This window comes from Myxine glutinosa, chromosome 4, assembly GCF_964187855.1.
Source record: "Myxine glutinosa chromosome 4, kmMyxGlut1.1, whole genome shotgun sequence".
Classification (NCBI taxonomy): Eukaryota; Metazoa; Chordata; class Myxini; order Myxiniformes; family Myxinidae; genus Myxine; species Myxine glutinosa.
Window position 1 is genome coordinate 117,241,038 of NC_136264.1, and position 27,770 is coordinate 117,268,807.

The window sequence follows — 27,770 nt, forward strand, 5'->3', positions numbered from 1 at the left end:
ATCTTGGTCAAAATTACGAGCTGCCAAAATTGTGTTGTTTTATAAAACCCGAATTTTGAGATCGCGCCATGGACAATCAAGGCGATCGGATGTCGGTGGGGGAGATAGACGGGTTAGGGGTAACCCAGGAACCAGGGGAAATGTATGTGGAAGAAAGGGAGGAGGAGAGCAATGAGGAGGCGGTTGAGGGAGTAGCAGGCGTGCAAAATGGCGTCCTCGCGCACGTGGGTGTAGCGGCACAAAATTTTGCCACGCCCGCGACAGTAGCAGCGCCGCCGTTGGATTCGGACCTTTTGTTGCTACAAATCGGTGCCCTTATGGACAAAATGAGGGACGAAGCAAGGGCTGATAGTGCGAAAATGGAAAGCAGAATGATGGGGGTAATGAGGGACGAAGCGAGGGGTACCAGTGAGAAGTTAGACAATAATTTTGAGGAGTTAGACAAGAAAATTGGGAAGTTAGACAATAATTTTGAGGAGTTAGACAACGGGATAAAAGAAGTAAAAAATGGGTTAATGGGGGTAGAAAACAGAATGGCCGCTCAAGAGAATCAGTTAGAGGGGGTGAAAAATGGGTTAATGGGGTTAGAAAATAGGATGGAGGACAAATTGCGGGAAATGGGGGAACAATCCGCCCGGGAAATCGAACAGATGGGGAACCAGATGGAGGAAATACGAAGAGGGATGAGTGAGGAGGTCTCGGGGCTACGCGAGGAGGTAAAGCGAGGCGAAAAGCGTATCGAGAAAGAGGTGAGAAATAATACGGCAAAGTTACAAGGGGGAATAGAAGATCTGACGGAGGAGGTGGAGCAGCTGACAGAGGGACAAACTAAGTTAGTGGAGCAGGTTCAAAAGAACACTGCGGTACTAGGAGGGTTAAAGGCGACACAAAAAGAAATTAAAAACGAATTAATAGCGACGCAGAGGCAATGTCAGATGGTACGGGAGGAACTGACAATGAGGGTGGAGGAGGTGACAGAGATAATGGAGACAAAGGACCGGCAGGTGAGGATGCACATAGAGACGGTCACGGTAGCCTTAGAGGACGAACTTGAGGGGACGCACCGAGAAATAAAAGAGGTTAAACAAAAACTAGAGGAAGTGGGAGAAGAGGTGAGTGAAATTAAGAAGGGACGGACAGAAACTAAGAGGGAGATAAAGGAGGAAGTGATGGAATGTGTACAAGGTCTGTGTTCAAATCATGATGCGGTGCTCACTAACCAAATAAAAAGTTTGCAGGTGGCAGAGAAGGTGCGACGAGGTACGGAGGTGAGTGGCAATGTACATGATGTGAGGGGAGATTCAGTCGGCTTGGGGATTGGTTTGGATCCGGGTGTTCGTGAAAGGCCGTTGGTGAGGTGTGTGACAGGACAGGTGTGCGAAAAAAGGGGTGTGCGAGAATGTCCGACCATGGGGTGTGTGAGGAAAAAGTGCACGCCGAGGAGTGAGTGTGCCGTCAAGAGTGAATTGGTCAAAGCGCGTGTGCGAGGGAGCACAGGGAAGCGCGGTGTGGTGAGTGTTACGGAGGAAGTAACGAAAAAGAGTGCGCGGGAGGACGCGCGAGAAAGGTGTGTAACGGACGGGTGCATGGGGAAAGCGCATGCTGTCAAGAGTAAGGGAGAATGCATGCCTGTGGTGAGTGTTACGGAGGAAGTAACGAAGAAGTGTGCGCGGGAGGATGCGCGAGAAAGGTGTGTAACGGACGGGTGCATGGGGAAAGCGCATGCTGTCAAGAGTAAGGGTGAGTGCGCGACTGAGAGTGGAGGTGAGAGTAGTGAGAGTGAAACGGAGCGTGAGCTGGTTGTGATAGGTGAGCGAGGATGTACACCTGGGATGGAAGGATGCACACCTGGAATGGTAGAGCGTGAGTGGGAATGCACGCTGGAATTGGTAGTGAGACACGTGGTTGGGTGTGCGGGTGAGAGCACACCTGTGATCGTCACAAAGGAGGTGACCGAGAAAGGGGCGCGAAGCGGTGTATTGGTGAGGTGTGCGAGCAACGAATGTGTGCCAAAGTGTTCGGTGGTCAGGTGTGTGACCAAGTCGGTGAGCGGAGTGAGTGTACCGAGGTGTGAAAGAAAAGGTACGAGGAGAATGGGAACGGCTGCATGTATGAGCAAGAAAGAGGTAGCGTATGCATGTAAGCCTGCAGGTGAAGCGTCGACGGTAACCGGGTTAAAGGTTAGGTCGACTTTTAGCCGGATCGGGCCCTCGGTGCGTGCCGGGCTTCGCGTGCCGCGAGAACCAGCGGAGATCCGAGCCACGGCGGGTTCGAAAGGACCGCCGTGCGCGATCCACGCTGGGCCTCGCGTGGAGCGGCCGCGTCCGGGCTCCACAAGGCGGAGCGGGCAGCTCGATAGGAAGGGTCGTCATGGCGACCACTTTCTATTGAGACGTGCCGGCAGGTCGAGATCGGGACATTGGATGGCTCCACGCCGAAGTGGTGCATGGGATCTCGGCCTGGGTAAGCCCCCGCCCCGGCCCCGAATGCGGGACGCATCCAGCCGCCAGCACAAAAGAATCCGCGTTCAGTGCTCGGCTGTACGAAGCCGGGCTGTAGATGTGAATTGGCGCACCGAGAGGATGTAATAAGTAGACGGGTGATGTGAATTGGCGCACCGAGAGGATGTAATAAGTAGACGGGTGATGGTGATAGTGATAGTAGTGATTTGAAACGAAATTTAGAAAAGTGAATAGAATTGGCAGTAAATGGAAAATTTTTGAATTGTTGGATTTGGATGAGCGAAATTGGTAGTGAGAGACCCCCGATGTGGTGGGATGGCAAATCCACCATCCCTCACAGGTGGGGGCAAATGCGCTATAGATTATGGGGTTTATGGCAGTGAAAACGAGCCAGGGAGGGCTTGGATAATGATAGGGATCGAGAAGAGATTGACATTAGGTGACGTTAAGTTTAGTTAGTGACTGATACCTGTAGTGGGGACGCAGGTAGATTAGTGTGGATTATAATGACGTGGGAGCGCAATAGTTTAAAGGGACGACTGGGAAGCGCAAGTTTCAGAGGGGAGGAGTTAGCTGAGATGATGCCGTGTGTGGGAGTGATTGAACAGGTGTGATTGCACAGGTGTGCAACTGAACAGGTGGATGGAGCAGTGTATGAGGGAGTAGTGGTGATTGCGTGTTGTGTTGACCAAAGGGTCCAGGAAGAAAGGAGGGTGCAGGTGGCACCAGGTATGATTGCACAGGTGTGCAACGACAGGTGAATGGAGGACAGGTGTGTGGAATAAATGGTTGTATGGAATAAATGGTATGGAGTAGTGAAATGGATGGTCGTGGAGTGAGTATGGTGGAAATTGTGGAGTGGAGTGGATGGTGCGAAGGTGTGAATGGGGGAAGAGTGGACCCCCATCACGGATACCCGGGGCGGGTAGTGTAAGTGTTAGGTAGAGGGTATAGGTAAATTGTAGTTGGATATTGGCATCTGTGGTGCGGGTGACAGAATGGTATGTGGATGGGTGCGTTGGTGTTGTGGAAATGGCTGGGCGTGTAGCCTGTTAGTGTGTGTAGTTGGTTTGGGCACTCCACCACTGTAAGGATGTCGGCCAGGTGAGGCCGCAGGTGGGCTCTGGGAGCCGGTAGTAGTTGTGTGGATGGGGCCCGAGGATCCGGAGGACGGACCCGGGTAGCCCAGTGCCAGAGGGCACCAAGGGGTGACAGAGCCAGGAGAGGGGCTGCCCCCAGTTAGATAGGTTAGGGTGAGGAGCTAGGTAAGCTCGGGTGGCAACTACAGTGGTGGAGGTGTGCAGGTGGGTAGACCTGTTGGGAGAGGTACACGTCGCAGCCCAGAAATTGTGCTAGAGCACCGGGAGATGAATCGGGGGAGTGAGACCCCAAAATTGAGGAGCACCACAGTTTGGCCAATGGGAATTGGTTATTAGAACCCATAGTGTAAGTTGGCCAATGAATTGGCAGGGAAAGACCCCGGGTAGTGTAAAGTGTGTTAAAATCATTTAGAGGATAGTTAGGATGAAGGATCTCCTCACACCATCTGCATCCACTCACCTGAGGTGACAGGTACTCCACACCATGCCATGTTTGATTATTTTTTTACTATGCAAATGTTTGGATTGTGAGACGCATCATGACGTGGGTGTGACATTGTGCTTTGATGTTCCATCTCTGCCTCCTTATGAGGATTGATGATGAACTTGGTGATGGCAAATTTTGAAGTAAAGGGATTGTGGGGACGAATTTGGTATAGGGGAAATATGGGGAAGACGTGACAGTAGTGACGAATTTGTAAATGTGTAGATTTTTGTACATATGGGGTGAGAACAAGGGTAGGGTAGGTGACAAGGGGGTGACGTACGGTAGGGACGAGCTTTCTCACTTCGCCCTCCGTACGCATTTCACCTTGCATTGCCTTGTTTGACGTGTACCCTTGTGACCTTACCCCTCGCTCAATTGTCTTTCTTTTGTCTCCCACATGACCTGTGCGCCATTGGGTGCCGAGAGGAGCGTGCGTGAGGTGGCCATTGTGCGCCCGAGATTCCCAGAACCAGCACGCATTGCGTTGATGTACCACTTTATGGACCGCTGTTCGGCGGCCAAGTACCACTTGATGGACCCCAGGTTCTGGGGCAGAGCACCTCTGTTGGAGACCGGCCATAGTGGCCAGGGAATCTTGCTTGCGGACCTCGGTAAGGTGGCACCTATGCCAGACAGGTGGACCACCCTTAGTTGGCCCCTGAGGCCCTAAATAAAAATGGACACAAGTTGTGCTTTTTTTTTAGTATGTCCAAATAGGCCGCATGAAGCCAGAAGACGTCGGGAAGAACATCGGCCCAGCAGAGAAGGAGAAGACCACCACCAGTTGTTTTGTTGTGTTTATTATGAACCATGGTAACCGCACCGGATGGTGTTTTTGGGTGCTTTGTGGTGTTTGGGTGCTTTTGGGTGCTTTGGTGGTATTGGTACTGGTGCATCGATGCAATGCGTGCTGTCTCCTCCCTCCCAACAGGAATTTCTTTCTCTTGTTCCCTAAAAAGAAAAGAAAAAAACACACAGGTCCTGGGTTGCGTTGTAAATAAGAAATCACGTCATTGTAAATAATGCTCCCCACCGTAAATGTATAGTTTCAGAATAATTCCGTAATTCGGTTAGCTGTGGGCTTGAGTCTGTTAGACAGGATGCAATGCAATAGGGGGACATACTTATTTGTGTTTTAAAATTGTCACACTCAGGGTCAGGTTAATTGTAGAGGGAATTACACCTACATGTCACACTCAGTTAAGTCTAGTAGGCCCGAGGACGTGCCTGAAGAAAGGAGGGTGCAGTGTAACGATTTTGGAGAAGTGTAACGGGTTTTGGGAAGTGTAACGGGTTTTGAGGAGTGTAACAATTTTGGAGGAAGGGTAACGGATGTGAAGAGTATGGTTTTGGTATGGTAACATCCTGGTAATGTAAATAATGGTCGCAGCCGTCCTCCTAATTAATTTCATAGAACATACACGCAGGTCACGATATATCTTTTAAATAGTGTATTTCCTTATTCCATGTAGGCTAAGTATGTGTTTTCCACTAGATTGACTTTGCATTGTATCAAACAAAATAAGCGTAGGCCCTTCCAATTTCCCCAAAACCTCCCTTCCATTTGCCTTCCGCATTTTGGTCGGTTTTTCTCTTCAACCACCATTGGCCACGAGGTAAGGTTGGAGAAGAAAGGCGTGGCTCCACCTCGTCAGAAGAGGGCAGGAGTGAACCGGCCCTAACAGCCAATCAACACCGCGGTGAGTGACCCGGTAGGCGTGCCCTCGGAGCCGGCGGCTTAATTCCGCCGGAGGTGATAAAAGCGACTGCAGGGGACTGCTTTAGGAGTCCAGATGAGAGATGACTGGAGAGGAGCAACGAGGCTGCACCAAAGAGAGGCCTTGAGAGATACGCTGGGGGATGACCTGGAAGAGGAGCGCAATCCACCGCAAGCCCTACCTACCTACCTACCTACCTGCCTGCCTGCAATACCCCCCTGTCGTTGGAGAGACGCGCTGAACGGAGGGAGACGGCTCCACCCCAGGAAAAGGAGCAGGTGTGCCGAGCCAGCGCGTGACGGCCGCGGATACGCGACGGAGGTTTTCCCGCCAAAACCGCGAGGGGTGCTGCGGCCTCCGTCTTTGCCTTCCTCTCAAGCAATCAACCTCGAGCCATTACCTGCCTGCAATATCCACCGTGTGAGTGTGAACGTCCTGTCCTACTCGTTTGTCTTGGGGATTAAGTAAATGAAATAGAATAAGTTAACAATGCACTGTGTGACTGCTCTTTTCCATCTATTGCTGTAAATAATATTGGTCGCTCTAAAATATTGCTTGTGTGTGTATAATAAATATGTTCTTCCTCCAAACTCTGTCTTTCTTCTCTCTTCTTCTCTTTCGGTCGTTTTAGAGGTTTCCAAATTGAATATCTGTAGCGCGATTAGTCAACGTTCGGTTGGAATCGGGTTCTAATCGGGGAGTAACTGTTCGGACGCGGTTAAATACACCACCGCTCGGTAAAATAACATCCAAAAAACCGTGTCCGTAACAATATATATATATATATATATATATATACACATATACACTGTATACATATGTGATTTTCTTTTGAAACGTTTTGTTCTATTTCTTATTTTGCCAGACTACCCGATGGAGTTGGGTGATCCACCTCTCTTGCAGAAGCAGCAGTCAACATCAAAGCCTGGCATACAGCAGATCATCGAGTGCTTCCGTTCAGGTAAGAGCACAAGGCAATCAGCAGTCAAAAAACATTTGTGTTGAATTTTTAATGCAAAATTTATTTGTGCATGCTAATCTTTCGCTTTATGCATTGGATTAAATATTTATTACACATTCCATGGATTGATGCATACCCAACCTGAACATAGATCAATTGTTGGTCACATTGTGTGAGTGAAGGAAGTCAGAAATCCAGGAATGAAGGTGGCCTTCTCTGCTTCAAGCAGATAGGTTGGCAAGATAGGCAGGATAACAGACTGTGTCAAACGCAAAAGACTGAGACACATTCAGGACTAACAATATTTGGATGTTGTGAGCAACAACAATTTACTCAAAGCCTCCATTAGTTTTTGTACACCGCTCCTTTCCTATTTCATCTCCAGGCGCTGCATGACTTCCATCACCGGGCAACGAAGGGGGCTCAGCTTTCACTCCATTTGTTTTCTTGCTTTCTTCTTTGTTACTTGCGAAAATCGAAGATTTTTTCCAAGTATGTATATTGGTTGGGCTTGTGCGTTATTCTGTCTGTTTGTCTGTATGTCAGTCACCTACAGGTCACAATTTTCAACCGATCTTCACGAAACTTCACCAAATGGTAAAGTTTGTCATAAGCAAGAAGACTATTGTTGTTGGGGTCAAAAGGTCAATAGGTCAACATAGGCCAAAGGTCAGAAACTTTGTCAAATTTCTAAAATCCTCACCTTTCATCTGATTGACTTGAAATTTTAAGAGGATTTGCATATCTGGTCACTGAATTCAACCACCAACTATTTTTTGAGGTCATCATAGGACAACAACTTATTTTAGGGATTTCGCAAGTATCGTGCCATGCACGACATGTTTCTTGTTTGTTTACTTGCGAAAATCTTATTATTATTATTATTTTTTTCTTCCCCAAGTATATTGGTTGGTCTTGTGTATTTTCTGTTTGTCTGTCTGTCTGTCTGTCTGTCTGTCTGTTTGTCTGTTTGTTCATCTGTCTATTTGTATGTCAGTCGCCTACAGGTCACACTTTTCAACCGATCTTCACGAAACTTCACCAAATCGTAGAGTTGGTTATAAGCAAGAAGCCTATTGTTTTTGGGGTCTAAAGGTCAACATAGGCCAAGGGTCAGCAACTTTGTCAAATTTCTAAAATCATCAATTTTCATCCGATTGACTTATAATTTGAAGAACCGCTTTACACAAGAAAGGTGCAAAAACAGATCCTTGCAACTACAGACCAATCAGCCTGCTCCCAATAAATCAGCAAGGTCATGGAATCGATCATCGCTTATGACATCAAATCCTTCCTCTTCTCCAATGGTTTTATCTCAGATCATCAGTTTGGATACAGACCAGGTCATTCTACTCTGGACATGCTGCTTCTGCTGTCTCAACAATGGATGAAGGTCCTCAATGCAAAACAGGAAATCAGAGCTGTCTCCCTTGACATATCTCGTGACTTCGATATGGTCTGGCACCCTGCCCTGCTCACCAAACTCTCCTCGTATGGTGTCCAGGGAAACCTCCACGCATGGCTCGCTGACTTCCTTTCTGGTCGCAGTCAACGTGTGGCCCTGAATTTAATTCTCTTCTCCCATTCCTGTTCAGGCTGGAGTTCCTCAAGGCAGTGTTCTGGGCCCTGTGCTTTTTCTGGTCTTCATTAATGATCTCTCCGACTCTGGAAAATTCTCTATCTCTTTTATGATGACTCCACTCTCTGCCGCTCCATATCCCAACCCTCAGATCGGCAGGCAGCAGCCTCTTCACTCTCTGCAGACCTGGACAATATCACAAACTGGTCAAACAAGTGGAACATGTTTTTCAATCCTGACAAATCTCACACTCTCACTTTGTCTCTCCGGAAAAACCGTCTGGACAACCCTCCGATATACTTTCTGAACAATCCTCTTGAAGAAGTTCTGTCACTCAAGCTTTTGGGTCCCACTATCTGCCATGATCTTTCCCGGGAAAACCACATTTCCAAGCTGGCCTCCAAAGCCAGTCGCCGACTGGGCATCCTCCGTCGTGCGATGTCCTTTCTGGGCACTTCTGAGCTCCTCACCACATACAAAGCTTTCATCCGCAGCTCAATGGAATGCTGCTCTCCCCTCTGGGCTGGTGCTCCTGCCTCACACCTACCTCGGCTTCACACGGTTGAAACCAAAGCATTCAGAATCATTGGAATCTCCCACGATGAAGCTGACACTGTGGGCCTTTCTCTCTCTCACCGCAGGCAGGTAGGTGGTCTTTCTGTCTTGTACTGACTCCTCTCTGGCCTTTCCCCTGCTGCTCTGTCTGTTCTGTCCCCCAAATATTCCTGCAGGATGCACAAGATCTACCAGCAACCTTCTTCTGGTGAAACTGCCAAAATCGAGACTCTGCTCACCTTCACTCCTTTATTCCTCTTTTCTCCTGCCTCTGGAACAAACTCCGACACTCTCTTCAATCCCTCTCCTTCCTCCAGGTCTTTAAAACAGCTGATCACCACCATCTCTTATCTTCCCCCATCCAAAACCTTGATCTTTTCTACCCCCGTTAAAACACCCCAAATCCGCCTATTTAAATCCCCAACTTCTTTCCTGAAATTCCTAGACGTGTTCATTTGCTTTATACCGTGTATCCCTCCCTCCTCCCCCAGCCCTCTCCCTTCCACAGATCCACCGACGTCCCTGTTCTCTTCTGTTGTTGTGCTTGTGTGCTTCCCTCTCTCCTCCTCCCGCTCCCTTCATTGCATGTTTTATGTGTCTGTGCATGTTTTCATGTTCAATGTGTTAGCTCTTACACGAGCCTCGATTCTGTATACAAAAAAGAAGAAGATAATTTGCATATCTGGTCACTGAATTCAACCACAAACTATTTTTGAGGTCACCTCAGGCAAAAAGGTCAACATCGGCCAGATTTCTAAAATCCTCGATTTTCATCTGATTGACTTGAAATTTTAAGAGGATTTGCATACCAGGTCACTGAATTCAACCACCAATTACTTTTGAGGTCATCATATGCCAACTACTTATTTTAGGGATTTTACAAGTATCGTGCTATGCTTGACATATTTCTTGTTACCTCCACCAACAAAGGTGGATGCAGGTTATGTTTTCACAAAAGTTGTGGACGGATTCGGACTAAATTTGGCAGAGATGTAGCGTATGTGACAAGAACGAAATGATTAGATTGTGGTGAAGAGCCGGATTTGGATCCGGCTACTAAAATTTTAAAGTGATTCTTCACCATTGGGAGATAGGGCCAAAAACGATACAGAGGAGGATATCTCAAAAAGTTATGGATATATTTGGATGAAACTTGTTGGACAGGTTGTGTGTGTGTGTGACAAGGAAGAATCAATTCAATTTTGGTGAAGATCTGGATCTGGATCCAGCTCGTAGTATATTTTAAGTCATTGGTCACCATTGAGTGATATGGCCAACCAGGTAGAGGTATGCTCTCTACTGAGTGCTGTTCTTGTTTGTTTGTTTTTCCAGGCAATATCTCAGCTATCCTTTGAGCTAGGAAGCTGAAATTTGGGTACAATAGTGAGCATATGCTTTGGCAAAAACTTTTTTTTTTTTGATTCATTGATTAATTACTTCAATATTATCGATTTATTAAGTACTTATTTATTTTGTTTCTCATCTGGGCAATATCTCAAGCACCTTTTGAGATAGGAAACTGATATTTGCACAAGACAGGAACCAAATGCTTTGGCTATACAGGGGTATTTTTGATGTATTGATTATTTTATTATTGATTAATCAATTGCTTCTTTATTTTGATTAACTGTTTGATTAATTTTCAAAATGTTACAGATTCGGATGAAACACTCGTAGTTTAGTTCTGCTATTATCCAATTGATTGAGAATTTAATTATTTTACGATTATTATTGATTTATTTTAAATGTGCAATTGATCTCTTATTGAACACCGCTCCCTCCCAATTCTGTCTCCATGTGCTGCATGGCGGCATCGCGGGGCGCCAAAGGGGGCCCATTGATTATGCCCGCCGAAAGGGAGTACTCACTTTTCACTACCATTTTTTTTTCTTCTTTGTTTGTCGAGGCAATATCTCAGCCATATTTTGAGCTAGGAAGCTGAAATTTGGGCACACTAATGAGCAAGTGCTTTGGTAAAAAACGTTGTTTTTATTTTTTTGATTAATCGATTGTTTAATTACTTAATTATTGATTTATTTACTACTTATTTATTTTCTTTCTCATCTGGGCAATATCTCAGGCACCTTTTGAGATAGAGAGCTGATATTTGGACACGACACTGACTAAGTGATTTGGTGCTTGTGTATTTTTGTTTTATTGATTATTTCAATTAATTGATTAATTATTCTATTCATTAATTAATTAATTTCCAAAAACTTAGAGATTCATATGAAACGGTGGTGCTTTAGGTATGCCATTAGCCAATTTAGTTTAATTGTGCAATTAATCAATCACTTATTGTACACCGCTTCCTTCCAAATCCATCTCTATGTGCTGCACGACCGCATCGCCGGGCGCTCTGGCAATGTTGCGCCCTGGAGGATGTTATTTATTTATTTATTTGGCATCGGGATGGTGTACCTTGAATGTAAGTGCTGGCGTTTATAAGCATCGTGATTCATTCATTTGTCATCGCTTTTTGCATCACAATTCATTTGTTTTTGTTGGGGTGACAAGAAACCAAACTTGTTGTTTGTCAATCTTCATTTAATTCACATTTATCAAATCTTCAAAAACTTGATCACAACAAAGCATACGTGAGCAGTTAATATGAAATGTTGTTTCAGGTAATCCATTGAATTTACGAGTCAAATCCAATTGATGACTTTGTTAGGTGTTCCTCATCATTAACATCAGCTGTTCTTCTCTACGCATCCATGAAGCTAAGAGCCTACTTTACGTACTGCAGAACACAGATCTATCAGGATTAACTGTTAGCTTAAAACAAAATGTCTAAAATTTCAGTAGAAGATTGCCATATAATTGTGTTTCGACATAAAGAATGAAAACCATTGAGCAAAATAGCTTGAATCAACCACTAGGTTTGTCCGAAGTGTCATCACGGAAAGCGAAAAGTGGGCTTAATCATATGAAAAAACATTAATTGACACTCATACAGGACATGTATTGCAAAGCAATTCTCGCTCTTGTTACCCTCGCCAGAGGAGAGGGTATTGCATTTGAGTCCGTTTGTCTGCCTGTCTGTCTGTCTGTCTTGTCTGTCTGTTTGTCCGCACAGAATAAATATGATTTTCTCTGCAACCGTTGGTCCGATTGACAGGAAATTTGCACCATAGGTGCAACTCCACCTGTATAATTTTTTAGGGACAATGATGACGTCATCGGTCATGTGGTTCGGCCGCCATCCTGGAAAAACTATGCACCTCTATATCTCCGAAAGGGCTTAATTGAAAAAATTGAGACATGGCTCATTGTAAAGAACTCTCCATGGGGAATAAAATATGCTAATGATGATGTCATAGGTGCCTCCATTATGATGTCATAATTCAACAAGTACAAAACTTCATCCAATCAAGATGAAATTTCTTGAGCGCCATGACGGCATAAACTGGTGGGGAAAAAAAACAATAATGATGACGTCATCGGTCACGTGGTTCGGCCGCCATCCTGTAAAAACCGAAAAACTTTGCACCTCTATATTAGGGTGCACACGGTGCCCCTTTAAAAAATATATATTTATAGAATCAATCTGTCCCTGGTCTCATTGTATTCCTATACCAAAATAAGAAAGCCAGGCAAACTTTCAAGAAGATTGGAAACTATTTATGTGTCCCACCACTGCTTTGAATATTCACTGGCAAAAACAAATAAACGGCAATAAACGCTTACAGAAATAGGTGGTATACATACAAAGGACATGTAGGGATTGATTTTGTTAGCAAACATCGACAGAAAATATTAATGCATGACAGACATAGTTCAGATATTGATATAAAGTACATTTTATATTCCTTCACAAGTTCACACATGTATTCAACAATGTATTAATTGAACATAATGGCCAATTTGGCTAACATACACAAAACAGAAAGGCAACAAACTCATGAATCAGCTGCTTATGACTTTTGGTCCAACAATGTCTTTATTGTACCTGACTTTTATCATCTGGTTCAGTTGTCCTTTTTCTCAGATTGGGCCTCATCTTTCTGTTCTCTTCAACAACTTGGAGAACATTCTGATAGTGCTCTTCACCGCGAGCAGCTGCCAAGAAGTCAGAGCTCAGCTTCACGCCTCGTTCTGCTGAATCATTCACTACATTGATTGCTCCAACATTGATCAAGGCATTCTTGTAGAATTCTGATTCAGGCCACTCGGAAACATCCAGGGACAGGAACCCTGCTTCCAGCTTCAGAACATGGAAGAAAAACCATGAATCTTCGGTGACAAAGTCAGCAAGTTTTGAGCCGAGATTGACTTCTGTTGGGAACCTTGGTTTGCCGAAGCCTGTTCCGAAACGATTCTCAGGAAGCTGGCGCGGTGTGTCAGGTCTTTTTTGGAGCAGTTGGTCTGCAAGTAGGCGACACTCATGAGCTGGGGTGTTACTGCTGAATAGTGCCAGTGGTATTAGCTCTCCGGTAAGGTACCACAGGTGTCGACTGAACGCCTTCAGTGCGCTACTGGCCACTATGGTGTTGAGTTCCTGATACCGTAGCAGCTTCTTGTACAGGAGGAGGTCATTCCATGGTGCATCTACACTGATGGAGCATTGCATCCACCAAGTGGAATAGACGAGTGTTGCAAAGGTGACGAATTCTGTGAGCTTCTTTCCCTGGTGCTTGGCTGTTATTGTTCCAGATGGGAGATCCTGGATTTGTGTCTCAAACAGGCAGATTTTCAAACAGTAGATCAATTTCGCCATCCACCTAGCTTCGTGTAAGGCACCAGGACGCTGAAATGTTGTAGTAGGGTAGTCAGGATCGAGATAGACTGCACACAGCTGTAGAAATTCTTTGTAGTCGTCCCGTTTCTGGTCAACTTGTGATGTCACGAGTTGCAAGGTTTCTGCACGCCATTCATCAATTGGATCTTTACCTTCCTCGGGAAATGACACTAACTGTATTCGGTGCAGTGGCTGATCGCTCTCATGGGGAACCAAGTTCCAATTTTTCCTGAGACGAGTGAACAGCATGACATCTAGAGACTTGGATGTCTCGATCTTGAGATCCTCAAACACGTGCGTAAGAATGACTTCTCCTACGTGATGCCGACAACCAGACCACAAAATACGTTCTAGGGTTTCCTGTATCTGAATGCATGCTGCGGACACATGCCCTGTGTTGCTAGCGGTCGTATCAAACACCATGTTGCAAATGGAGTCTGTGCAGTTCCAACTGCACAGCAAATCAAATGTGAGCTTTGAAATGATTTCTCCAGATTTTTTTTATCAGTTCCAGGTTTGTAAGCAGGCACACCAAGAACCTTGATGTCTGTCACATCTCCAACCGCCACAGTCAGCCGCTCCTCATTTTCATATTTATTTGTGAGCGAGGGAAGCAGCTTGCCATCCCAGTGAAGAGAAGCAAACTGTGGAACATCCCACTTCTCCTGGTAACTTTCAGCTATTTGCTTTCCGATTTCTCGCCTGGATTTATCAGCCACAGCATACGATGTATATACTTTGGACACATCCCCTCCAGCTTCCTGGACGAATGCCTCAGTGAAACCAGCCTGTTGTGATGGAGTCATCTTCATTCTGGTAGCAAGTGCAACCATTTTGGGGGATTTCATGATGTTATTAGGTATGAAAGCCTCTGTCCCAGAATGTACCACTCGTCTGTGTTTTCTTCTCGGATGTGTATCCATAGAGGTTCCTGGCAAGAGATCCACTCCATCCTCGGTGTCACCAGGATCAGTATCAGAACTGCTCTCAAATGTTGCTGTAGCAGTTAACTCCGCCATCTCAGCTTCTGCCTTTTCTTGCCTTCGTCTGTCCAGAAGCTTGCGTTGTTCTGATCTCTGTTTCTGTTTCGCGAGGGAAGCGTCAAAACCTCCAAAGCTAGCAATACGATCTGTCTTCATGGACTGCAGGAATTTGATGTCCTCAGGAGTTTTCATTTTCTCTTCAGCATCAAGCGGCCAGAGTGGGAATGTTTTGGAAAGATCCTGCTCATGTTCATGGACTATGCTCAAAACAGTTGGCATGTCACGGCGACTTTTGGGGATTTGTCTTAGTTTGGAGTTCTCATCGTGCAGCTTCAAGATCTTTTCACATGCTTTGCGATCACATATCAAAGGAACGTTTGCTTTCTCATAAAAAGGCTGAATCTTTGCAAGCACCAGCTTGGAACAATCCCACTTGGTTTTGTTGGTAGAATATCCATCCTGTATATGGAATATCAGACACCGAAGGACCTGTAGTGCTGTAGGCAAGCGAGATCCAGTTATTTCTGAATCAACTTCCGTGATCGATTGACCTAGTGCAAATATCTCAGAAGAGTTTCTTGTTTTCATTCTACTAGATCCTGCTGCAGTTGCTGGCGAGCCTGGCGTAGATTCATGCTGGAGTTCATCAGTTGAGCAGATATCAAGAACACCAGCATCTTGTGATGATTTATCCTCCTCCATAATATTTCCTCTCTGCTAGTAATTCTGGCAGCGCACACAAACGTATCACAAATGTGTGTCAATATCTACAACTGGGTAATAGCATCTGTGTCATGACAGGCCAAAGGCAAACATGTCAGCTACATCAGGATCAGTTCCTGCATAATGCATATACTTGCTACAGAGCAGATCAGTCAATCAGCTCATATTGTGACTGCATTGTTATGTCTAGACAATGTCTAGACTGTGCATGTCTAAAAATAGCCCAAATCTAGCAGCAGTTTCCATGGCAACTGTCTGGACATTTCATCCCTGGCATTTCTATTTACAACTTTACACAGGTAAATCAATTCACATTGAACTCTCAAGAAAAAACAACAACAAATAATGATACTAGTGCTGGAATTAAAGACAGCCTATTTACCATAATATTGTTACAGATCGCGGTTTAAGATGTTATTTACCGAGCGGTGGTATTGCCGCGACCGTTACAGGATCCCTGACTCACCCGATTCACCCAGAACTTTGGCCGTATCGCACCACAGCTGCCCAATCTGGGAAAAGACTGAAACGACGAAATGCAAGAGGAAAAGGAATAAAACGAATAGACGGACAGAAGAGTAATTTGATTTATTATTTACACAAGCAAAAAGGAGCAATCAAGGTTTATTTACAACACATAAGACGCAGGTGACACAGTGCAAATTTTAGCTTACCTACAGACTTAATTAAATACCCAGGGACAGAACAAACAAAAGACACTGACTCACGCGGGGAATTGCAGGAATGGCAGGAGGTGGATGGCTGGAGGTGAACGCTTGGTGGAGCCAATGCGGAGCTTGGCGGAGCTTTGGTGGGGGTGAACGCTTGGTGGAGCCAACGCGGAGCTTGGTGGAGCTTTGGTGGAGGTGAACGCTTGGTGGAGCCAACGCGGAGCTTGGTGGAGCCTTGGTGGAGGTGAACGCTTGGTGGAGCTCTGGTGTGACGGGTTCTCTCTCCTTCCCTCACAAGCTTCAGGACTCTTTCTTGACGACCAACTCTTTGTGACCAACTCTTCACGGACCCTCTACTGGCAACCGACTCTTTGTGACCAACTCAAAGTGCATCTCCTCTGGGAACGCCCCCGCCGTGGGTTATATAGGCCCCGCCCCTCAACCTTTGCGAACCTCCCCCAAACGTTCTCTCCCCGCCCTCTCAAGCCAAACCCCTTGTTCATGGTTGGTCGAGTGGGGCTGGATCACTCCTCCCCTCTCTGACGAGGTGGGGACCCGCCTTCCTTCCCCCAACCCTGCCTCGTGGTCAATGGCGGATGAAGGGAAAACCGCCCAACATGCAGTTGGCAATGCGAATTGCAATTGACGGAAAGGGGGGAATGGAAGTGTTGGGAGTGGGAATGAAGGGAATCTATCTCTTTCACTGGTGCAATGGAGTATTTCAATTAATGGAAGACACAGCCTTACACTAATACACATAATAAGGATATAACTGTCAAAAAAGATATATCGTGTCCTGCATGTATGTTTTATGGACTAACTACGGGAACGCCCTTTGACCTTTATACAACCACAAACGGAGGGAGGAGGGGTGATATTTTACAACAACCTTTTACAACAACATTTTACCACAACAATAAAATAAAAAAAACATTCTCATATCCACAACAATATTGTTATAACTAGCCGAAACCCGTGGAACATCCACGGAGGGGAGGATGTGGTGGATGGATAGAGTGTACCATTATGGATGGCATAGGGGATTTGCTTGTCCGAGTAAGAGTTAGGAAGAAAGATGAGAATGAAGAGTGCGTATATGAACAACGTATTTATTGCAATCTACTTAAATGACAACGCTACGATATACTTTTGAAAAATGAATGGATTCGTAATAGGAATCGGCATCGCACCACTCTGGGATTGTCCACTCAGTGGACGGCTTGCTGTCGCCTTCGACTGTCCAATCAGCGGACGGCTTGCTTCGCCTTCGCCCAGCAGACGCCAATACGATGGCGTCGTAAGATGGCGTCGTATCGGCAGTTAATCGGATGATTTTGGGCCCCAACGTCAGCTAATTCAGATTTTTCGAGTATGTCTGTACGTGATAAACAAAGAGCGCGGTTCGTAGATCGTAAATCCATTAGTGCCGTGGGCATCGGGTCACTGGGTGCGGCGTAAAAGGGATAACAAAGTCGAGTCCTTACGCTATTATTATATAGATGGCGGCTTATGGCCATTTTTGTGGAAATATTCAAGTGAATGGTGGGACACATAAATAGAGTCCAATTTTCATAAAAATTGACTAGGACTATTATTTTAATGATTGGAACAAAATAAAAACAGGGACAGGGCAATATGCTCATATGGGGGCACCGTGTGCACCCTACTCTATATCTCCGAAAGGGCTGAATCGAAAAAATTGAGACATGGCTCATTGTAAAGTACTCTCCATGAGGAATAAAATATGCTAATGATGATGTCATAGGTGCCTCCATTATGACGTCATAATTCGACAAGTATAAATCTTCATCCGATCAAGATTAAATTTCTTGAACATCATATAGGAATAAATTAGTTTAGGAAAAAAAAAAGATGACGTCATCGCTCACGTGGTTCGGCCGCCATATTTGTTTGAACACAAAAGCCTTAAAAAAAACACTGAAAATACATCCTGGCGAGAATTTGCAATCTCTGATTGCTCTTTTTCTTGTTTAAATTGAATCATGTTCTTTAAGACTGTAAAACACAAATTGCCTTCATAATACTTTCAAGAACCATGCAATGTATAGATATGTATGTGTTTTGGGTTAATGAAGATTCCGCCATTATGGGTATGTTCCATCTCCAGCAACTCATCTCCATCGTCACCATCAGCATCACGATTGCATTATTGGGATCAAGTTTATCATCATTGGTACCAAAGGTAAATTTAATGATCTTAACTCAAGAAAATAAACTTTATTTTCCAGATAAACTTTATTTCCTTTATTAAAATAACTCCCCCCCCCCCTCACCCCCAACTCCCACCCGTGTACCTCCTCAGACCCCAATTTTCCCTATGCATTGAACTAACATTGGTACAACACGGATGATGAAGGTTTTGGTGACGTTTCATCAAAATTGTATGTGTAGGTTCTGAGAAAAAAAACAAATACCTATTGTGGGGGGCATGCCACCCAATAGACCACCTTAGACCCCAATTTTTTAAATGCCAGGAAGAAACTTTGGTAAAACACAGGTGATTAAGGTTGTGGTCAAGTTTCATCAGAATTCCAGATGTAGTTTCTGAGAAGAAAGCAAATACCTATTTTGGGGGGCAACCCCCCGCTCCCCCCCCCCCGTAGATCCCCAAAGGGGCAGATTTTTTAAATGTCTTGAACAAACAGTACATCACTGGTGATGAAGGTTGTGGTTGAGTTTTATCGGAATTGCATGCGTCATTTCTGAGAAGAAAGCAAACACCGATTTTGGGGGGCAACCACCCCGTAGACCTCCACAGGGGCGGATTTTTTTTTTTTAAAGCCGTGAGCAAATTTTGGTACATCACGGGTGATGGTTGTGGTAAAGCTTCATCGAAATAGTGTGTGTAGTTTCAGAGGAAAAAGCCAATACCTATTTTGGGGGGTCAAACCTGGATCCATTTTGACCCCCGGTAGACCCCCTTAGACCCTGATTTTTATTTATTTATTTATTTTTAATGTCGTGAACAAATTTTAGTCACAACACAACAAATATCATTTGTGCAAAATTTGGTCGCAATCCCCATCAGTGGTTTCGGAGAAGAAGTTTCAAGTGTTTACGGATGGACTGACGGAATGAATGATGGACGGACGGATTGATGGGCTGACACTGACGGACGGACGGACGACGCGCCATCACATAAGCTCCCCTGAACTTCGTTCCAGGTGAGCTAAAATGGAGAACGTTTTGTTTCTAGATCTAATGGATCAAGATTAAACAACAGCAGATGAACTGAAAAAGTGAGGTAATGTTTGCTTAACATTAAAAGTAAAAATTTGCTTAACAAATAGTGGTTGCTACCACTATTCATATTTTATAACATAACCCATTAAATGATATTATATCACAGCACAGCAATATAAAAAAATTAAAACATTCTCCACCATTTCTCTGATCACATCTACAGTTTGGATATCAGTGGACAGGACGAACAGTGAGCGTTTTAAAAACAAAAAGAATCCGTTTACAGAGAGAGGGAGACGGTCATTCAGAGTCAGCAGGAGTTGAAGAGATTGTCAACAGCCAACTTAAAGGCATCACACTGTATTTGTTCTTTAACCTTGACAGGTACACAGGAGCTGAGGCAACTGCTGCTGCGTGAGGTGGACACAATCTTCGAATGCAGGCTTTGCCGTGGTCTATTTCGTGGCCTACCAAACCTGGTCACACACCGTGAACATTATTGCTTCCCTGGGCAAAGACAGAAACATGGTGAGAAATTGCAGGCAGAACTTTTTTTGTAGCCACAGCAGTTTTATATGGAACTGTTTTCTTATATTCCAACACTTCATTTATAATAGAAACTTGCAAAAAAATTGAAAAATACTTCAGTTTTGTGTGTAGTTTCATTATTTAGACCACATAAGATGTTTTTAAATGGTGGTTGATTTGTATTTTCAGCATGGTTATCCAGGTTCATGAAAGAGCACAACACAGGCCAACATAAAAACGTGATGAAAGAAAAACAGGTGGATGATAATGGACGGATGCAACATGGCATGACAGAAGTTGCAGATGAAAGGAGGACAGGGTTTCAGGAGGTGTAGAAATGGGAAAGACCATTAGGGGGCAGTGTGCAGTAGACTCATTTGTTCGTTCATATGCATCACAAGGCTGCGGGGTCGCATCATTGGTGGATGGTACAGCTGTGCCGCTGATGCAATGCCCTCTGCTGGTTAGGGCAGGAATTTGTAATTTATTCTGGTGCTGGCAATAGCTCGCCTCGTCTTCACGAAGGATACCATGGGATCTTTAAGGTACACCAACTAATGCAGGCAGATTGGACTGCAGTAGACATAAAGGCCTAGAGACATGAATGAGATTTGAGAAACTCTTCCACGTGTTGCGAGGTAAAAAAAAAAAAAAAGAGGGACAAATAAATGCAAAACCCAATGCCGATGTTTGTGCTGTAATATAAAAGAATAGGTTGACTTCTGTATGGAGTGTTGCAGAATATGGAGATTCTGTCAAATCCTGTGATTTAATTATGTTTGTCAATGTTATTATGGGATGTCTTTTGTAGTGGGGTGTGATGACTTTTGGGATGACTCCTCCCCCCCCCCCCCCCCCCTCCCCGTATTTGTCAATTTTAGATCGCCTCTATTTCGACACGTTTCAAATCAATATTAAGTTGTCATTGAAGAAACAACATTTAAAAGTTAAGCTTTCTAAATTCATCATAGATGCAGTGGTTAACAGTGACTGTCAAATGAGCCTTTTGTGCTAAGGAGTTGCAATGTGGATATTTGAGTACAACTAAACAACAACAGGCATTTTAAGGCCATTTTCCCTGCGAGAGCGGGGTGGGCCCCATGACGATCTTCTCCATTTTGCCCTATTTTCTGCATCTCCCCTTGTTAACCCCCTTGCCCGCATTTCTTCTTCCACCACCTTTAGCCAAGTCTTTCTCGGTCTTCCCCGTCCTCTACTTCCTTCTACATTCATTTCCATCACTCTTCTCAACCAGTCACTTTCATCCTTCCTCAACACATGACCAAACGACCTCAACCTGTTTCACTTCACAACATCCATCACGGTCTCCATTCCCATAATCTTTCCCAATTCATCATTTGTCTTCCTCTCTCCCAATGATATTCCGCACATCCACCGAACCATTCGCATTTCCACCTTTTCCAGCCTTTGTTGCTGCTCTACGTTCATTACCCATGTCTCGCTCCCATAAATCATAACACCTCTCACACATGCAACATACACCTTTCCCTTCAGCTTCAACGACACTCCCCTCCTCGTCAGCACGCCACTCAGTTCCCGAAACTTCCATGCACATCCCACTCGAGCAACTGTTGCTGAGTCTGATCCACCTTCTCCATTCAGCATGTCTCCTAGGTAGCAAAATGTTTTCACACCTTCCAGCTTCACTCCGTCTCCAAGATCCAACTCGACATTTCCTCCATCTGCAGCTCCCTCTGTGCACACCTTACACTTGAATGTAGCTGCCACACTGGTTAATGACCCTCTAAGACCATTACATTTTTGAGGAACCCACTCAGCGCACATTGTACGTTGAATGGAGTTCACTCCGACACCCTTCCTGCACACAGCACACGGCCACTTCCCAGTTCTTTCCACCTCACCACATGCTTTACCACTTGCCATCACCTTTGTTTTTCCGATATTCACCTTCAGGCCTTTTGTCTCCATACATTCCTTCCACTTGTTCATTTTCTCCTTCAGTCCATCCATACTTTCCGCAATCAACACCAGATCATCTGCATACAACTCCCACGGTAAACCCTCCCTTTACATTCCGAGCCAGCACCTCCATCACAGCTACAAATAGTAGTGGACTTAGTACCGACCCCTGATGCACTCCCACCTTCACCTCAAACTCACCACTGGTTCCCGTCCTTCGTCCTTACCGCTGTGCGCGCTCTCTCGTACATTGCCATCACTACTCTGATCAACCATTCCTCCACTCCTAACTTCCTCAATGCCCATGTCACTACTTCGCGTGGAACCCTATCGAATGCTTTCTCTAGATCAACAAACCCAAGAAACAACTTCTTCCTCTTCTCCATGTACTTCTCCTGCAACTGCCTTACAATAAAAAGCGCATCTGTCGTTCCTCTTCCTGGCATAAATCCAAACTGCATTTCGTCGATCTTCACTTTCTTCCTTATCCTCCTCTCTAACACCCTTTCCAATACCTTCATTCCGTGCTCCAATAACTTTATCGTTCGATACGAGCCACAGTCCAGAGGGTCACCTTTCCCCTTGTATAGAGGGACGACGGTGCTCAGTTCCCCAGCCACTGGAATGTGGCCTTCTTTCGCCACCAGATTACAAATCTCATTCTCTTCACACCCCAACTTCCCGCTGCCTTCAATATATCTCCCACAACTCCCGTCGGCCCTCCCGCTTTTCTACTCTTCATTGCTTTTATCGGTGTGTACCCTGGTGTGCACCCCGGTTTAGAATAGGTACACCGTATCCCTGTGTGTCGTAAGAGGCGACTAAAAGGGTTGGCGTCATGAAGGGCATCCGGCCATAAAAACATTGCTTCAAAAAGGGAGTCATGACAATTACAACTACGCATGGGCAGGGTACAGCCCGAAGTACCTCGTGGGGGACCCCCCTCCCTCTCGTCAAAACTCAAGGTGGGGAACCCGATCAAAGCATAGGTGGAATTGATCGACATGAAACTTTTCCTGCAGTCGAAGTCATGAAGAGTAACAATTCTGCAAAATTTCAAGATGATTGGATATACTGTCTGGAAGCTAGAAGTTGTTAATGTGTAAAGAAGAAGAAGAGTCTGAGTGTGGGCAATTAATTATTTATCACTGTTCCTGATGTGCAGGCAACGTACGAAATGATCTCACAGGGCAATTTGAACCTCAAATAAAATTCTAATTTCAGATTTGTCAATCGCTGAGGTATATTAACACAAGACTAAAATAGATTTGGCAAAATTCCGACTATTTTTGACACGATCGCATTTCACACAGAGTTCTGATTGGCTGAAGAAGAAGATACTTTGCATGGGCTTCTCAGACCATCTTACTATAATTCACCAAATGTCCGTCCGTCCGTCTGTCCATCCATTCGAAGGTACCGCAAAAGCGGCTGAACCGATCGCAACGATATTTTGAGTGGGTAATCCTGGGATCCCCTTGAGTAAAATAGGCTATATTGTTTTCCAAATTTCAGCTTTGGCCTCCAGCATTTTCAGGTTTGGACTCCCGCATAACGTTATTTTCCCGGGTGCCGCACAAACGGCTGCACCGATCGCTGCAACGCTGCACCAATCGGCTGCACCACTGCACCGATCGAACTTGGTGACCTCAGACAAAGACCTTTTATAAGGACATGGGTTGAATCCCTGCTTGAGAGAATGCCAACCCCCTCCCCGCCATCACGGCCGTCTCTCCAACTCACAATCCCACGAGATATGCGGAAAAGACGACCCAAAACCAATTATCTTCTTTTTGATTCACATATAAACATCATTAAAAAAAAAAAAACCACCTTTAGAGGCCATTTTTCCCCACAAAGCGGGGGTTGGCCTTTTTCAGGAACCATGGTTGTTGATGTTTTTTGGTCTCCTTTTTTGAAGCAATGTTTTACGACCGGATGCCCTTCCTGACGCCAACCCTTTTTGCCGCCTTTAACGACAAACAGGGAATTACCAGTGAACTGGTACTCAAATTAGCCGACCTCGGAAGGATGACAGGCTGAGTCAACCCCCCTGGCGTTAATTCAGCGATTGACCGGGATTCGAACCCAGGATCCAAGGATCCTAAGCCGGCACCCTAGCCGCTAGCCCAACACATATAAACATCATTAAAAGTAAATAATGACCTCGGCCAAAGTTCAAACGATGTGGGTTTAATCTCCACATGAGAGAATTCCACATAGCTATTTGGGCGGTGTATAAGCCAACAGATCGCTGTCTCCATCGATCTTGCCGAGGCCGTAACACCTATCGGCTCAAAATCCTTTTAACTGTTGACTTGGTAGTTTTTACAATGAAGGAAACATTAACAATGTTGTTAAAAGTTTATTTTGTGATTAATTTGTGATTGGAGATATGTTGTTTGGAATGAAAAAAGAGATATCGAGTTCAAGTGAATGACGACATGCCGTGATGCTTTCTACTTTCTGAACGTGAACTTCGCGGATCGCCATATGCAGATTCGCCACGGACCCACGATCGATGTTTCTATACGTGAACGTACCCGTTTGTTTACGAATGGGTACGTTACAATGAAGCTGTAAAGTTAACCAATTTTCATGTATATAGCAATGGTCCATGTGCATGTCGATGAAAGGAAATGGATGTTTGCCGGGCACATTCTGGTGGGTGTGGTCAGAAGGGCGATTAGAAAGGGTCCCCAAAATTGAGCTAGATCAGCTCTGTGAGTTAACCTGATGAAACCTACTGGAAAATGTTCGGCGTAGTCCCGGGTATCATGAATGGCCACTGCCAGACATTTTCAGTGGCGGGTTGTGCCTGCCAGACTTCCATAGCCGTACTCCAAAATTGAGCTTGATCAGCTCGTGAGTTAACCCGGTGAAACCTACTGGAAAATGTTCGGCATAGTCCCAGATATCATGAATGACCACTGCCAGACATTTTCAGTGGGGGGTTGTCCCGCCAGATGCCCCCACACCCAAAATTGAGCTTGATCAGCTCGTGAATTAACCCTGTGAAACCTACTGGAAAATGTTCGGCATAGTCCCTGATATAATGAATGACCACTGCCAGGCATTTTCAGTGGTGGGGTGTGCCCGCCAGACACCCCCAAATTTTGATCCTGTGAAATTGAGTACCAGTTCACTGGTAATTCCCTGTTTGTCGTAAAAGGCGACAAAAAGGGTTGGCGGCAGGAAGGGCATCCGGCCGTAAAACATTGCTTCAAAAAGGGGACCAACAAAAACAACAACAACCACGGTGCCCGAAAAAGGCCAACTCCCGCTTTGCGGGGAAAAATGGCCTCTAAAGGTTGTTTTTTTTTTTTTTTTTTTGGAGGGATGCAAGCCCGAGACCCATGGCTGTGTGTTTCCATGGTTTTACGGTACCATGAGTGACATTGTAAATGGCATCCGATGCCATTGCAGTTACCTTTCGGTCGACTGTAACCTTGTGTGCACCACTGAAAGTTGGTGTCATGCCACCAAGGAGACATCTGAAGAACAGGTCCAGCTGTACTGGTATCTCTGCGGTGCATTCCTTCAAATTTTGGACTGTTGCAGGATTTGTGGTCTTGGTCTTCGGGAGCTGCATAATTAATCAGAGATCTAAGATGGAGAGTGGCCCATCTTAACTTGTTATCCTGTTCATACCGTTTAGAATCCTCATAACGGTGAGCCTTGACATCCTCTTCTGGAAGAGCAGAACCATAGATGAAGTTGCCTTTCCGAGGGTCCGCCAGTTTTATTGCGATTTTTTTTTTTGTTCTTTGAAATGGTCTTTTACCTTCCTGATAAGATTTTGAGTTGTGTAGGCCTGGACGACTGCCCCATCTCCTCCGACACTGGTGCACTCCTCTTTGTACATGCCAAGTAAATCACTAACTAACACAGATCGTTGCTTTTCAAGCACCTCATTCTGGATATATGAAAGCAGAGATGCAAATGCTCGAGCTCCCTCAGTGGGCCTATCTTGATCATCAGCCTCCCTCAGGAACTGGACACGGCATGATTTGTGGTATTCTGCTTCCTTTGCGAACAGGTCCACGCCATCCCGAATGAGACTCTTGATACTGTTGCGGGGTGCCGCCGAAATACGAGGGGCCGGGAGGGTTCCAAATTTATCCCACTCCTTAAGAACAATTTATTGCGGGAGGGTCAAGTGCAAGGTGCACACGTCACTGAAGACGGCGATCGAACCCTCACCTTCCCCCACACCTTCTGGATGCCGAGCAGTTTTGCACGGTGTGGAAAGTGGCATTGCCCCACGAGATTTATGGACCTGAGTCTAGCCAAGTGCGGTCCCGGATGATCCTAGGCCAATGGAGAAAAGACGTACCAAGCAGGTTGGAAAATAAGAACAAAATGTACAGCCTTTTATTTGGGAGAAACAGAGACGAAGATTTACCTTAACAATTCTTACCTATCCTAATAAACTCCACTGGCGCCTTCACACTCTGACACACACTCAGGGAATAACACTCTGGTTGAAGGGCGTACCGATGTACGTGCTGGGATTCCTCGCTGGTGACCACGTGGTCTGGTGTGCGCGGCTCGTAGTTCGATCGTGACGTGTAGCCTGGGTGAGATAAATTCAGCGCAGGTGGAACGAGCTGCCACGCAGGCAGACTTCAGCTCAGGTGAGTCGTGTAGGAAATGCCAACGCTTGCGGGTCAGCCGGATGGCGCAAAAGATCGGCACAGACACGATGGGTGTCGGGCGTCGAACAAAGGCCAAAGACGTGTCGTGGGAGATATGAAAAATCAAGCGAGGTCTCGTCGTGGGCGTGACGAAAGGGGCAAGAGCTCAGGTGTGGCCTCGGTGAAGTCCCATAAAGCAAGAGAATGATTAATGCCTGCGCGTGGGCTATTATCAGAACTGGTCACGCCCTTCAAAATGTTCCAGAGCCTCCCATTGGCTGAGGCTTGTCGCATCATGGTGAGGTGTTCCCGCCCCCTCACTGGTCACGTCGGCCTGTGCTTCTGGCCACCCCTTCCTGCACATTAGTAATGGCTTCTCCCAGCCACTAAGGCTTGACATCCTGCCTAACTCAACGCATGTTTGGTCTCTATTACTATACAATGGGAAAGGGCTAATCTTTACATTCAATAAGACATATCTAACTACTGCAGGCTACATGTTGTCGTGCAATGAACTATAAGGGGTCTGCCTTTATGGCACAACCGCAACAATACGTTCATTTTTCGAAGACTTTAACCGATGGCAAAGTGAGTCACAATCGGCAACTGTCGCTATCTTCAGTCTGGGCTCCTCTTTTCCATTTTTCTTCTTACGGCTTTTGCCACAGAAAATACATGTCCCTTTCAACAGGCCCTGCTGATCCGACTTGGGAAGGACACTGCAGCGTCTTGTTTGTGTTACGTGGTCCCCTCGATGAATACCTGGTCTCGGTGACCCCCGGACCGTGAGAGGAACTCCGCCAGCAAGCTGTATTATATATGCGCTTTCGCCACGCAATCCATATGAATTTCACCCAGGAGACAACTGATGTTCAAGGATATATTTCCAATGGTAATGATACCATACAATTTCAATGACACAACCACGGAGATTTTCCCCGAGCAATCAACAATACACAACCATCAACAATATTTCAATGACACAACCACGGAGATTTTCCCCGAGCAATCAACAATACACTACCATCAACAATTCCCCAGCCACAATCAATTCCCTATGAGTAAGATGGCCATCTTATATACGTGTGTCCCGGTGAGTACTCACGACACCCTTTTGGTCTCGGTCCCGCACAATGTCTCTGGGCCCCTCCTGACCAAGATGATAGTCAGCGTCGCCGCACTCGGGCGGTTGAACGAACCCCGGGTGGACGTGTTTCCACCGGGCAGGTATCGTACCCGGCACCCCGGCTACAGCCCCTCGCGGCCACACGACGCGGGGACGGGAAAGCAAGCCAAAAGGCCCACGCCGCTTGCCAGGCGTGTTAGGCCCCAACGGGCGACCCGTACGCGTCTTTTTAGACGGTGTTGGGAACGGTGCCAGACGCGGGGTCGATGCACGGCCCCACGTCAACTTGATGTCTCCACCGGGCAGGTACACGTCCCGGTGATTCCTCTCGCCAGGCGGGCTTCGGAACGCCGC

General features: G+C 45.7%; 1 protein-coding gene across 4 annotated transcripts in view; it reads left to right on the top strand.

Moving 5' to 3' along the window:
• Nucleotides 1-27,770, top strand: part of LOC137425115 (uncharacterized) — a 97,710-nt gene that overhangs the window by 35,655 nt on the left and 34,285 nt on the right. For 3 of the 4 annotated variants that reach the window (XM_068113214.2, XM_068113215.2, XM_068113217.2), the window contains 2 exons: nucleotides 6,633-6,728; nucleotides 19,569-19,712. In XM_068113214.2, the coding sequence (XP_067969315.2) occupies nucleotides 6,633-6,728; nucleotides 19,569-19,712 (240 nt within the window). Of the gene's footprint in view, nucleotides 1-6,632; nucleotides 6,729-7,113; nucleotides 7,221-19,568; nucleotides 19,713-27,770 lie in introns of those variants that run through there. The other variant, XM_068113216.2, reaches the window with a different exon arrangement.